The sequence below is a fragment of the Lissotriton vulgaris genome, chromosome 5 (assembly GCF_964263255.1).
Source record: "Lissotriton vulgaris chromosome 5, aLisVul1.2, whole genome shotgun sequence".
NCBI lineage: Eukaryota > Metazoa > Chordata > Amphibia > Caudata > Salamandridae > Lissotriton > Lissotriton vulgaris.
Genome location: NC_141693.1, coordinates 1,011,985,636 through 1,011,998,479, shown reverse-complemented (window position 1 = coordinate 1,011,998,479; position 12,844 = coordinate 1,011,985,636). Strand labels below are relative to the sequence as shown.

The window sequence follows — 12,844 nt, the reverse complement described above, 5'->3', positions numbered from 1 at the left end:
GCACCTGTCCCACCCGCAGGTTGCACCGATGGGCTTGCAAGATGGGTATATGAAAATAGGTGCACTGCACAATTAATGTCGGATTGATTGAGATTCCGTCACTTCTGGGGTGCTGTTTCTTGAATCCAGAAGTAAATGTTGAGCAACAGAAAAAAGGACTGGGAGAAGCCATCAGTCGAGACTGCAAGGATTCCAGTCTGCACAGGCTACACAGAAGTTCGACATTATACAAAGGAGTACCAAGAGACTTCAACCTGACACAATGAAGTTGCTCTACACAGATTCATTTGTGGATGTGATAGGAGCTGATATTGGGCCCTCATGGTTACAAAGTTACAAAAAGGATTCACAGTCCTTCTATGGGCCTGAGGAAGCCACAAATTACCTGGCCGAAACACATTGACCTATGGATTTGAAAAGTTCGCAAAAAGTTGTGAAATTGAATAGCACCAAGGATTATCAGTCTAAACACACCTAGCGAGAGACTCTTTTGGCTATTGGGATTTTTCTGGTTGATTGTTTAATTTTTTTACTAGTTGATTACTTTGTTATAAGGACCCAAAGCACAAAGCAGATACTTGGGCCGTTTATTTCTGTTGTAAATTGATTTGCATATACAAGGACTGTGTGAATATTTGTGGTTTGACCATTTCTAAAAATATTACGGTAGGTAAAATGTAAACCCAAATATTAAAAGAAAGAAGATACAATGTAAAGATCAGTACCTCCTGCTAATAGTGAAAGCTACCAGGGTAGGGAAAACACTATTGTATGAGAAAATCCCTAGGCAACTGATTATTTGCTGCAATATATGTGGCATACATATATAAAGACCAAGTAACCCAATAATGTAAAAAAAAAAAAAAAGAAACTAATTTATTATCACAATTTGAATCTAAAACCAATAACATAAACCAACAGACTATTCACAATGTTGTTCAAAACTACAAAGCAAAAACTCCATTTCACACCTTTCAGTCATACAGGCATTCACACCCAAATGTATCATCTGTATATAGATATTAATCACAGTGATATTCATGTGTTTAATCTAGAATATTATACAAATGCTTAATTAAAATATTTACAAATAGTATTACATAGAACATATCTTAGTTTATAGCACTTATTTACACAACAATTCATAAGTTAAATTGGAAGATTAGTGGCGTAGATTATTCGTGATTCTTCATGGGATTGAGTCTATGCACGTTTCGGAGACGCAAGCATCTTCGTCAGTAAAGCCACAATTGAAATAGGATACCAGCAGGGAGAACAAAATCCAACGTGAAGCAAGGGAGAAACAGTGCTTGGACAAACCGCCTAACTAAATGGCTCTCAAAGTCCAACTTAGCATGTAATGGACACATTTCTTGGTTATAGGTAATAACAGCTTGGTATCCAAGATGTCACCGAATGAAAACAACCTCAGAATTAGCAGCAGCGCTTCCTGAGCCTCCACCCACCTGCACTCACTTCCTGCCTTAGGAATTAGTTTATCAAAGTATAAATATGCCCTTTTTTACGTAAAAAGTAACTTTGCTTATGGAAGTGTATAGGACATCTTAATTTGTTTCCTCTGGTGTTGCCTTGCACGAAGTCAAAACAAGGTTTTAATGCCTTTTTTCAGTGACAAATTTTCTTAGGTCTGCCATGGAGTTCACACTTCTAAATGTGCATGGGAAGCACATTCTGGACACATTGTTGGGAATGGTATTTCGGTGGAAGTGATAATGCGCATCTGATGAAAATGGCATACACATGGCTTTGTGCGCAGCAACCATCTTTTTTATTTTTCTGCCTTATTTGCAGGTCTTTATTCTTGTAGTTTGTTTTGTGTTTGTTTAATGTATGCTACCACTTCTGCTGCATTATTCTATTCGCTATCAACCAATAGTTGGTTTATGAATTTGCCTTTTTGGAGGCAGTGAGTTGCAGTTATCGTGTATTGGCTTATAAACCATCTTCCATTTATTGGGTGAGAGTGCATGCCCCACCTTATGGTTCTTTGCATGGGGCGCTTGTTGGTTTGTGTTGCAGGGTAAAGGGGCACACTGCCTGTAATTTCTCCGTAAGGGTGCAGATGCCGACTACCGGTTTAGGTTGTCTCCAGTTCCTTATTTTGTTTAGATGTAACACACATGCAACATGTTGCTGAATGATGGTGCAAGGAGAGTGGGGGAAGGAGGGTGACATGTACATAAATACCCCTAATTTTCCAATCCAGACAGCTACTGAATCATGGCCTATCAGCAACCTGTGCTGTTCTCAGAGCGTGGGTCTGGGTAGTATCATCAGATACAAGGCAGAAGGTAGGCTGCCAGCTGTTTTTAGTAAGGGGTACATGCAGCTGCTGGGCAGTCCGGAGAGGGGCATCTGAAAGCCGTGTTTTTTCTTGGTTCCAAAGGGGTAGATTTAATTTAACTGTAAGATGACAATCAACCCTTTGTTGGTGACTTTTTCTATTACCTCACTGAGGTGTTGTTTAAACACCAAAGGCCAGGGGAAATGCTTCCTCTTACATGATTTTTTCTGGTTGTATTTGACATTGAAAAGGGCAAAAGCTTTTCGGTCTAGGCCCAGTATGAAAACTGCGCTGAAGACTGAAAACCAAACATAGCCTCACTGTCCACAGCCTCTCTTTACCCAGCTGCGCCACGACTGACCCGCTTTCATTTCTGACCTGCAGTCTCTTCTCATGCTGGGACTGCTCCTTATTTCTGTTCCGCAGTCTCTTCTCATGCTGGCAATGCCAGGTCCCCGCTCATTTCGACCCACAGTCTCTTCTCATGCTGGTACTGCTCCCTAATTCAGTCCAGAGGTCTCCTCTTACGCTGGCACTGCCTGGTCCTCATTTCAGTTAGACGGTCTCCTTTCACAGTGCCTGGCCCTATTCTTATTTCAGTCCTGCTGCCTCCTCTTCACATTGACAATGAGTGTCCTTTAGTTTCTGTGCTGCGGTTTCACCTGGTCTCTGACAGGCCTTTCCTAATTTCTGACCCTGGTCAAGAAGGTTTATATTGTACAATTGCTCACCAAGACAAAAGTTGCAACAAAAAAAAGTATTATTAATCACATAGGAAAAACCTAATGCATTTACCAATGCTCTTTTCTTTGGTTTACTCTCAGAGCACTGCCCAACTACTGCTCTTCTTACACTTTTCTCTTTATGGGTTCGCTTTGGGGAAGCCTTTTTTATTACCTGTTTTGTGTTCACCGTCTTTGGTGTGTGTTCAGCTTCGGAGCCCGCAACTAGTTGTATTCCACTGAGCTGTGCCATCCTCTTACAACCACCTCAAGCCCATCGTGACTTGTTATCTTCAGTGCCCATCTAGTCCACTTAATCTCTCCGTGCCGTCTTTCCAACACCATGTCCTGCCCATATTTTCAGTGCTTCGGCACCGTCGCAGTTTGTTTAAAACATTTTCGCTCTAGTTATCTTTGTTCCAAAAACACGTAGTGTTGCTCAGCGCCGATGCTTTCTCCATTTCCCCCAGAAATCCCTAAATCTTTATATTCTGAAGTTCTGCTGTTTCACTTCCTTATTTGGTTGCTGGAGCTATTCTTTGTCCTGTTCGAAGTTCTGCTAAAGTGACACTCGTGGCCTCGCCCCCTTCTTGCTCCGCCTCCCTTAGCATCACTCCCCCTCCTCCAGGTTTCCCAGGTCCAAAGTCACCAACCTTGGTGGTACGACACATCCAGGGTACAGAAGTGAGGATCGCAGAAGCCACATGAAAGCTTGAGGTTCCAACAAGACCTCGAGCTGAGCCAGAGTCAGTCTTCAAACTCGAGCCTGGCTCTAGCTTTCAGTGGTTCGCCCACCTCTAATCCAGCACGTTACAACCTGCGGCAATCACTCCAAGACATGTAGGCGAGCTAGTCCATGCCCAATATTCTGCATTCTTTGTTAACAAGTTTGGTTAGTAACAGTTGCAACATACATTAATGGGTAAATCGTGTCATACATTGACTACTTTAAATATTTTTTTTTTTCAAAAACTTTATTCGTGAATGTGCATATAAGGTAACAACATACCTATACTCGTATTATTATTAACATTCATGGTTTTCTGTTTTCTCCCCAACAGTAGGTAAATACAGTGGTGATCCCCTTCAATAGTCACAAAGCTATGCACCATCTATGCCTTCAATTTGGCCCCTCGGCACGAGGCAATGCACACCTATCTATGGGGAGGTTGATGTAGAACGTCTACATCCATATACGTGTCTGAAGAAGAAGACCCGTCCCCTCCCACACCCACCCCAACTGTCCCGCCCCCAACCCCCCTTTCTCCTGGGCGCAAAAGTCTCCCCTTGGTATGATTCTCCGGTCATCAGTGCCGACTACTGTGTCACTGTGTTCATACTGAATCCTAGGCTCCTAATCTGACCTTGGTATAATTGTCTCCCGACTCCCTCCTTCAGTGTGTATCCTGTGGTCGCTCTCCCTGGGATGGTGTCGGGTCCTGTCTGTCTAACTCCAACAGCATGACCGCCCAGTCCACAGCCATGGGATTCTTCCGCCTCCCAGTGTCGTCCTCCCTCTTCAGGGTGGCGCTCTCTATCTGACTCCATTTAACTACGTCCCCCCGCCATGTCTCTACACTGGGCGCTCTGGGGGATTTCCATCTCATGGTAATCACCCTAGTAGCCAAGAGAAGCGCTTGATCCAGGAATCTCAGTTTGGCTTTCAGTGGCTTAGGGCGGTGGCAGGCTCCTACTAGGCAGTACAAGGCAGTCTCCTGTGTCCGCATACTCGTAACCTCCCTTAGTGTCTGACATACCTCCCCCCAGTAACCCCTCACTTGTGGGCATGCCCAGGGCATGTGAAGGAGGCCCGCCTCACCCGCCCCACACTGAGGGCAACAGTGGGGAGAGTCGGGGAACATCCTATGAATCCTCTCCAGGGTTAAATACGCCCTATGGAGCACCATGGATTGTATAAATTTAAACTTCACATTCTGTGATACTCTTTTAGGGTGTTCTAGCACAGTCCGCCATATGGTATCTGGTAGTTCTTCTCCGGTATCCTGTGCCCAAGTATCTCGCAAGGAGGTGAGGGGTATCGCTGCGTGTGTTCTGATCCCCGTGTGTAACCACCGCACCAAATGTCCTCCAGTCCCCATGTAGTGCAGCAGGTGTACTAGCTCGTGTCTAGGTGGTTGGGCTCGTTGTGGCGCCCAAGTTGTCCGGATATAGTGGGATACCGTGGCATGCAACAAATACAGTCCGTCCGGGGTCCCCGTAACTTGTACAAATGTGTCATGATCGAGAAGTATGTCGTCCCCGAAAAAGCTCCCTATCTCCTCAACCCCGCTCTCTGTCCAGTGGCGCAGTGTCTGCCTTGTGAGTCTCCCCTGTGGCGTTGGGATGCCCAGTAAGGGTATATTCCCAGCATAGGGTGTTATTGGTGCTGTGTACACTAGGGCCTTCTTCCAGCAGTTGAGGGCCGTACGAAGCAACGGGTGACATGTCTGCGGTATCTTACTTTTCGGCAACAGTAAGCTATGTAGTTCACCTCAATCTAAGCGGTCCATCGTGAATCCAATCTCGTGAAGGTTTCTGCCTGCCAGCCAAAAGGATAGCCACTGTAGCTGGCTGGCGTAGTAGTACCCCCGGAAGTCTGGAACTCCCAGGCCCCTAATCCTGGTGCCGAGCTGGAGTTTGCGGAGACTTATTCGCCTCCTGCCCGTCCCCCATATGAGAGTGGTCAGTAGAGTGTTTATCGTGTTAAATACCTGCTGTGGGAGACATACCGGCAGATTGACAAAAAAATACAATAGTCGAGGGAGCATGACCATCTTGGCTTGCGGAGACCAGTAATGGCCTTGGAGATATTACCGTCTATCTGGTCTTTCGGTGCCCTATATATACGGATCCCCAGGTATCTAAAAGTGGACTGTGCCACTGGGATCTGGTACGCCTCGAAGGGTATAGAAGGAGGGCGTGGTGAGTCCCAGAAATAAAAGCCGATCGATTTATCCGGGTTTATGGCCAATCCCGACACTATTTCAAACCTGCGGAATGTGTCGTACAATTGTGTGGTCCGCCTCCAAATCCCTGAGGTAAAGCAACAGGTCATCTGCATATACGGAAAGTAGGTGGGACGTCCCTGCCACCGGAATTTTCAATTGTTCGGTGTGCGGGCGGAGGGCAATGGCCAGGGGCTCGAGTGCTAGATCGAAAACCATTGGGGATAAGGGGCATCCCTGTTGTGTCCCCCTATGTACTAGGTATTCCGCCGAGACATATCGCCCCGTTCTCGCCCGGGCGGTGGGATCGGTGTACAGCAACCGAATCCATTGCAGTAAAGAGGCAGGAAAACCGAAGCATTTCAAAGCTTCGAACATGAAGGGCCAGGAAAGGGAGTCAAAGGCCTGCTTCAGGTCCAGTGCAATGCACCCTACTCGGTCCAGTTCCGTCGGTGATGCAGCCTTCAGTGCGTGCAGGCGTCTCGTATTCAGGGATGTATCATGCCCAGGGAGGAATCCACACTGGTCCCGGTGTATTAGAGCAGGCAGGTGCGGTTGGATCTGCAGGGCAATAGCCTTGCTCAATATTTTATATTCTGTAGACAGCATGGAGAGAGGTCTAGAATTTACCAGCTCCAGTGCATCCCAATCTGGCTTAGGTATGGAGATCACCAGGGCCTGCATGGTGGACTTCGGCAAGTGTCCTTCCTCAAACGCCGGCCTATAAATCTTTTCCAGGACTGGCACTAACGTCTCAGCATAGGCCGAGTAAAACTCCACTGGGAGCCCATCCACGCCCGGCGTCTTATTTCTATTTAGGTGCTTAATTGCGGCGCGTATCTCATGTTGCTTGATAGGCCCCTCAATTGCCTTTTGTGTGTCCGCCGCTAGGGCTGGGAAGGGGAGATCGCGCATAAACTCCGCTATCTCTCTAGAATCTTCTAGGCCTGCAGGAGCATAAAGCGCCTTCAGGTGGTCATGAAAGGCCATGTTAATGTCGGATTGAGTGTGCACTAGGGCGCCCATCGGGTTACGGATTTGTGTAATTGTTGGTGGGTCCGGTCTATCCCGCACCAAGCGTGCCAGGAGAGGCCCGGAGCGATCTGCCTCCGCGTGTTGTCTCCGCATGTATGCCTTATAATCTACGCTCAGCAGAGACTCTAGCGTTTCTGCGTGATCGATGTATGTCGCCTGTAATTCCCTTTTCCATTCTGGATCTACACTCGCCTCTCGTTCAATGCTCTTCAGTCTGTCCTCCACTTCGCACAATTCCTTGTGTATTTCTTGCCTGGCCCCTACTAATTGGCCTATCGCTGCCCCCCGAACCACCGCTTTCATTGCATCCCACACCACCAAATTAGAGGAAGCATAATCCCAGTTGTCCTCCAAATAGTGTGTCAGGGCGTCCGATAAAGTCGCCCGAAACGGTCCATCTTCTAGGAGATGTGGATTAGGACTCTAAGTCGGTACCGGGGTCGGCCCTCTGCCCCAGTGAAGAGTGAATGTTAGGGGCCGATGGTCCGAGAAGGTTTTCGCCAGATACTCCGAAGAGCCGACCGACGTAACCAGAGTTCGGGAACACAGGAAATGGTCTATGTGAGTGTGTAAGTCATGTACAGGGGAACAAAAGGAGTATTCCTTATAGGAGGGGTGTAGCGTTCTCCAGCAATCACTCAGTCCCCAGCCATCCACCCATGTATCGAATGTCTCAGTCAGCTTTGTGGCACCGGCCGTCTGGAGGAGGGGTGCGACCTATCCAGGTCCAGATCCAACACAGCATTCCAGTTGCCCCCCCCCCCCCCCCCCCCCCCCGAGTACCAAGGGCATATCAGCCCAGTCTGAGAGTGCCACCCCAACTGGTGTAAGAATTTATCTTGGTCATAATTCGGGGCATATACACTGCCCAGGATTATCAGTGTGCCATCTAAGGTGCCCTTCACCAGAACATACCTGCCCTGATCGTCCACCCTCCTGTCCAGTTCCACAAAAGGTGTCCCGTGGCATACCCAAATGGTCGCACCCCTAGAAAAAGCAGAGTATGACGTGGAGTAGACAGTGCCCCTCTATTTTTTCCTCAGCTTGAGTACTTCCGAAATAGTGAGGAGCGATTCTTGTATGAAGGCTATGTGTGTCTGCTGTCTGAGGAGGAAAAACTGGACTCTATGTCGTTTCTGCACTGCCCCTAGACCCCGCACAATCCAGGTAATGAGCTTGTACACCCCAGTCTTCTCAGCCATGATCAATCGTAGTCAGATCTATTAGTGTCAGTAGTCGTTTACAATGGTCTCTACAGAGAAGCGCCCAGTAGAATTCCTACACCAAAGTGTCTAACAAAAACAGAACCAACTCGGCACAGCGGTGCAACCCAACTGAGCCCAACTCAAAACAGTGTAACATAAAAATCCGAAGTCTTGTGCTTTCGCCACTGGGGGGGTGGCCAAGCACACACACGTTCATGATGCTGTTGACATCAGGCGCTGTCAGCTCGGCGGTAGTCCAGCCAGAGAGTCAATCACACAAGAAATATCAAGGCACAATTCGAAACGGTCGCCGCGGGGCACTTATCAGGTCCCGCTCAATACCCCATAGAAGTGGCCTCTGTATACAGCCTCATTATATAAGGTAGGGTCTTAGCAGAGCTATCTGGTTGTACTACTTTAAATAGTTTAACGTACTATTTTGTAAACCATTGTCATCTTTGAGTGGATGAGACTTGTTTTTAGACAATTTTTTATAAATCCAGCTCGTTTTATCTTGGGATCTGGCGCCTCCATAGATGACGCTGTCCGTGTATGAAGTATTTGAAGGTAAATTACCAGGGACATTGTCTGCCAGGCCTGCAGTCCTTTGTGTACACAGTACCAGCACGTTATATATGAGTGCAATCAAGAGTAGTGCACACATGTGTGACCTAATGAAACTTATTTTCAGTCCTTGTTTGAACTCAGGAGTCATCTACAGTGTAACTGCTTCAGAAGCCTTTGACCGTGTTCTAGTCTTTCACCGAGCAGAGCCATACAGTCTTACGCATTATGATCAGCTAAGAGTCACTACCCTATGTGTCATATACAGGGATCAAAGACAGCGTTTTAATTAATGACCCAGAACCCCCACTCAGCTTATGCTTTGGGAACAACCCACAAACACCAACTTCCCAGGATAATGTGTTGCATGGCTCAATACTCATAAAGGTCCAAGCCAATGCTGGTTTAATAAAATGTGATAAACCTGCTTAACAGATGAGGCGTGATTTTTCAGCAACTGAGACTGCAACAATCCCCATCTTTCCTGGTACAGTTACTTTCTCAGAATATGTCCACTCAATGCATTACTCAGTTTTCTAAGTATACAGCTCTTTAAGGAATAAGAGTTTCAACAAGACTTCCTCTACCTCGAACACAGAACTAAGATGGAGTTGCAATAGCATATGTAAATTCTTACTTTTGGAACCAAGAAAGCCATTAAGTGCGTCTATGTCTAAATGTGTAAATTAAGGATCCCCAAGAGGTTTTCCATAGTAGATATGTCAGCATCCAAGTCTCTGCATTTCCTTGCACTTTTATATTGTCCTTTGATACAGAGCTCCCTTTCCCAGTAATCTGCTACTGCTATTTGTTATGGTCAGCTAATATATCTTCCATCAAAAATGGGAAAGAGCTAGTCCATTAATAAAAAAGGAATTACTTATTAATATCAGGCTAAGATACAGACACACAACACGAACAACCATGTTGTATAAATGACTATCCTGGTCAACAGTACAGCAGTCTTATCACATAAAACCCAAATGAGAAGTCCAGTCCATCTCCAGTAGCAACTTATCACAAAAGATAGGTGCAAGAGTACATGCCCTATTAAAACTATAGAGTCAATATACCAGAACACAGACTTCTGGAACACCACAAGTACCATACTGAGGGTTCTGCTAGGTTTACGTTAGATTTCACCGTTCAGCTGCAAGTGACATAGTTTAGGTTGCCTTCATTGCAGCTGCAAGATTACAAAGTTTTTGTCTTCATCCCTTATACATTTTGTTTACAAACATGGATCAATTCTATGTTTGCCTATTGATTACTCACATTGAATTTTTGTAGAGGAGTGTGAGTCTTTGATGAAAAGTTGCAATCACATGTTTCTAATTTATCGACACAATAATACTCACAGGGGCCAAACTCAAACTAGGACATCAGCGCCACTGTCTAGCTTTACAATTGCCAATTCTTAATTGTTTTACTGGTTTCAGAACTAAATTAGAGTAGGCGTCTGTGTTAAGGATTCAGACACTCCAGGGGATCTACACATTTCTAAAATCACACTCCTAATTATCACCACTATTCCCAAGCTCACCCTAATGTATCCCTTGCAGTCACTGCTTGCCTTATCCCTAAGATTTCTGAAACCTGATAGCTCAGATAATTCTACCAAGAGTGACGCACTTCCTGTGACAAATAAAAAAATATGCTTACTTGCACTCGAAGAGGGACAGAGCTGGTGGTGGATCGTTGATTAAAGATCAAGATGGGGGCCGGCCAGCTTGAGATTTAGGTGGATAAATCCCAGGGATGGTGAAATGGGAGAGATGAGAATATAGCTAGTCATGCGCATGTGCCATTTTCTGCTGGGCCAGCAACTCCAAAGGAGAGAGCACAAAGTCAAGTCTGATCATCTCCCAAAGACATCATTCAGAAAGAAGACCAGGCTTTATCTGCCACGACAAACCCCAACAAGCAACTCACAGACGAAGTAGACACCCAACATATTTTTCCCTGTAGCAAATAAGTGGTTGAAAATAAATAAACAGGAAACTTAGCTTCACAGGGGATTGAGACTATGAACATGCAGGAACATATCCCCCATGCCCTGAATTGGTGCCTTCAGATACCAAAGTGCTGCAATGGAGTGTTCCCCTGCACCAGAACAGTCTACTGTGAAACAATGAGAATCTACGGCTCTACCTCACTATTACAATACACTTCACAGATTTTCCACTGCAAAGGGGGTCAGGAGATGGAAGGAATTGATATATTGGCCACCAAACTTGCACCCTTCTGTCTCAGCTAACAACAAAAGGATTCCAGTTATGATAATCACAACAAATCTGCTTTTATATGAATCAACTGATCTCCGGCACAGAATCAGTAAACTCCTAATATAAATGAGACCATTTGGTGTGAAGAGATTAAATAACAATAAGATGCAATGTGAATTATAAGAAGTATGGGCTTGTGGAATAAACAAATATAACATGCAGTGTGAAACAGATTATGATCACTAGGCTTACCCTCTTTGCAGGTGAAGATGCACTCTTAAGTGACCCTAGTAATGTTTTCTTGAGATCCTCTAAATTATTGTTAACAAACGACTTGCATGGCTCTCTCTGCCCCCCACAGATCTCCTCCAGCACACGGTATGCTTTCTTCTGTACTCCATGGTCTTTATTCTATCAAGAAGGATATGGCACAGATGAAACAAAAGGCACAGCTTTATGCATGTTTAGTGCAAATTATGATAAACCAGGGCCTAAAATGCATCACAGCGGGGACCGCCAAGACAGAAGGGGGATATAAGAAGGTTAAAAAAACTTCATATATATCACTAATAAAATATTGCATAGTCAGCATATGCTTAAAAGCAGGTCAAGGTGCAGGTAAACTTAATTCCAGTGATAAAGACTTTATATTTACCAGGTCATTCTTGTCCTTTTAAGATGTACACAATTTCATATAACGATCACCAACCTTTTAGAGAGCTTCTATTTCTAGACCAAAACTGTTGAAGTTTAACCAACTCTGCTGTCCTCCATTTAGTGACTTTGTGATCCACATGTAGTCTGTGGCACCCATCTTGTAAACCATTAACAGCATTATGCATTGTGAAAGCAGGACTATAAGGTGCACTGCCTCAATAGTAAGACAACTTTTTGATTACTGCCTGATCCACTAAATTTCGCAAGCAATATCTGCAGAATGTGTGTTTTCAGTAACTGAGCAGGTCTTACCTCTAGGTAGGGGAGAATAATGTGATAGGTCTGAGTCATAGAAGCTTCATCTGCATAGGGAGCCATGGCTACAATGAGATCAAATATGGACAACCTGAAAATGTTAAAACAACAAAAAGCAGAAATTTAGGGACTATCTGATCAGAAACATGCATACGAGAGTAGAAAATAGTGGTTCTTGTAAAATAAAAAGTCTCACAAGGTTATAAGTAAATAAATATTCAGGACAGGAAAGTGGAACAAACTTGGTGGGAATAAAGGGGAAAGGGGTTCTTTACGGGGAAATATTGCACTGGAGAAAATACATTGCCTGTGGTACCATGCACTGTCAAAGCCAACAGGGCTGGCCTCGACAGAGTAGTTACTTTTTTACTGGAAGCATTTGACACAAAAGTATGAACCTCAAAAGAAAACAAACATGCCACCACCTAAACGTGATGACAATATCCTATAAATAGAACAGTACATGTGGTTCCTAGCAGGCAGACTTACTAGAACAGATATAAAGCCCTTTTCCTTTTTAATGCTGTAACAGTGTAGATATTGATTATTCCTTACACGACATACATACTAGATCGGGCACTGAAATTATAACATGTACCTTACACATGTTGACGAACAAAACATAACAGAAACAGAGAAAACGTTGAATTATCAGCACCGTAAAAGTGTGCGTGATTAGCTAGATACCGTAAGATTAATCAAACAATAATAATAACGAGATGTTATAAAGACTAATCAGAAGTTTAGCTTTTCTATTCATTTCAATTGTAGTGTTTCCACAAACTCAACATTGGTGAAAATCAATGTTGATCAAGATTGCATTATCTAAACTTTCAGTATAAGTACTTAACACCCCAAAGAATGTATATTA

At 44.7% G+C, this 12,844-nt stretch overlaps 1 protein-coding gene across 1 annotated transcript in view; it reads right to left on the bottom strand.

The window, feature by feature from the left end:
* The window catches only part of RRP12 (ribosomal RNA processing 12 homolog), a 438,408-nt gene that overhangs the window by 172,415 nt on the left and 253,149 nt on the right, over positions 1–12,844 (bottom strand). The window contains exons 20-21 of the mRNA XM_086922631.1: positions 11,971–12,064; positions 11,254–11,412 (exon numbers count right to left, since the gene is read on the bottom strand). Of these exons, the coding sequence (XP_086778757.1) occupies positions 11,254–11,412; positions 11,971–12,064 (253 nt within the window). The remainder of the gene's footprint in view (positions 1–11,253; positions 11,413–11,970; positions 12,065–12,844) is intronic.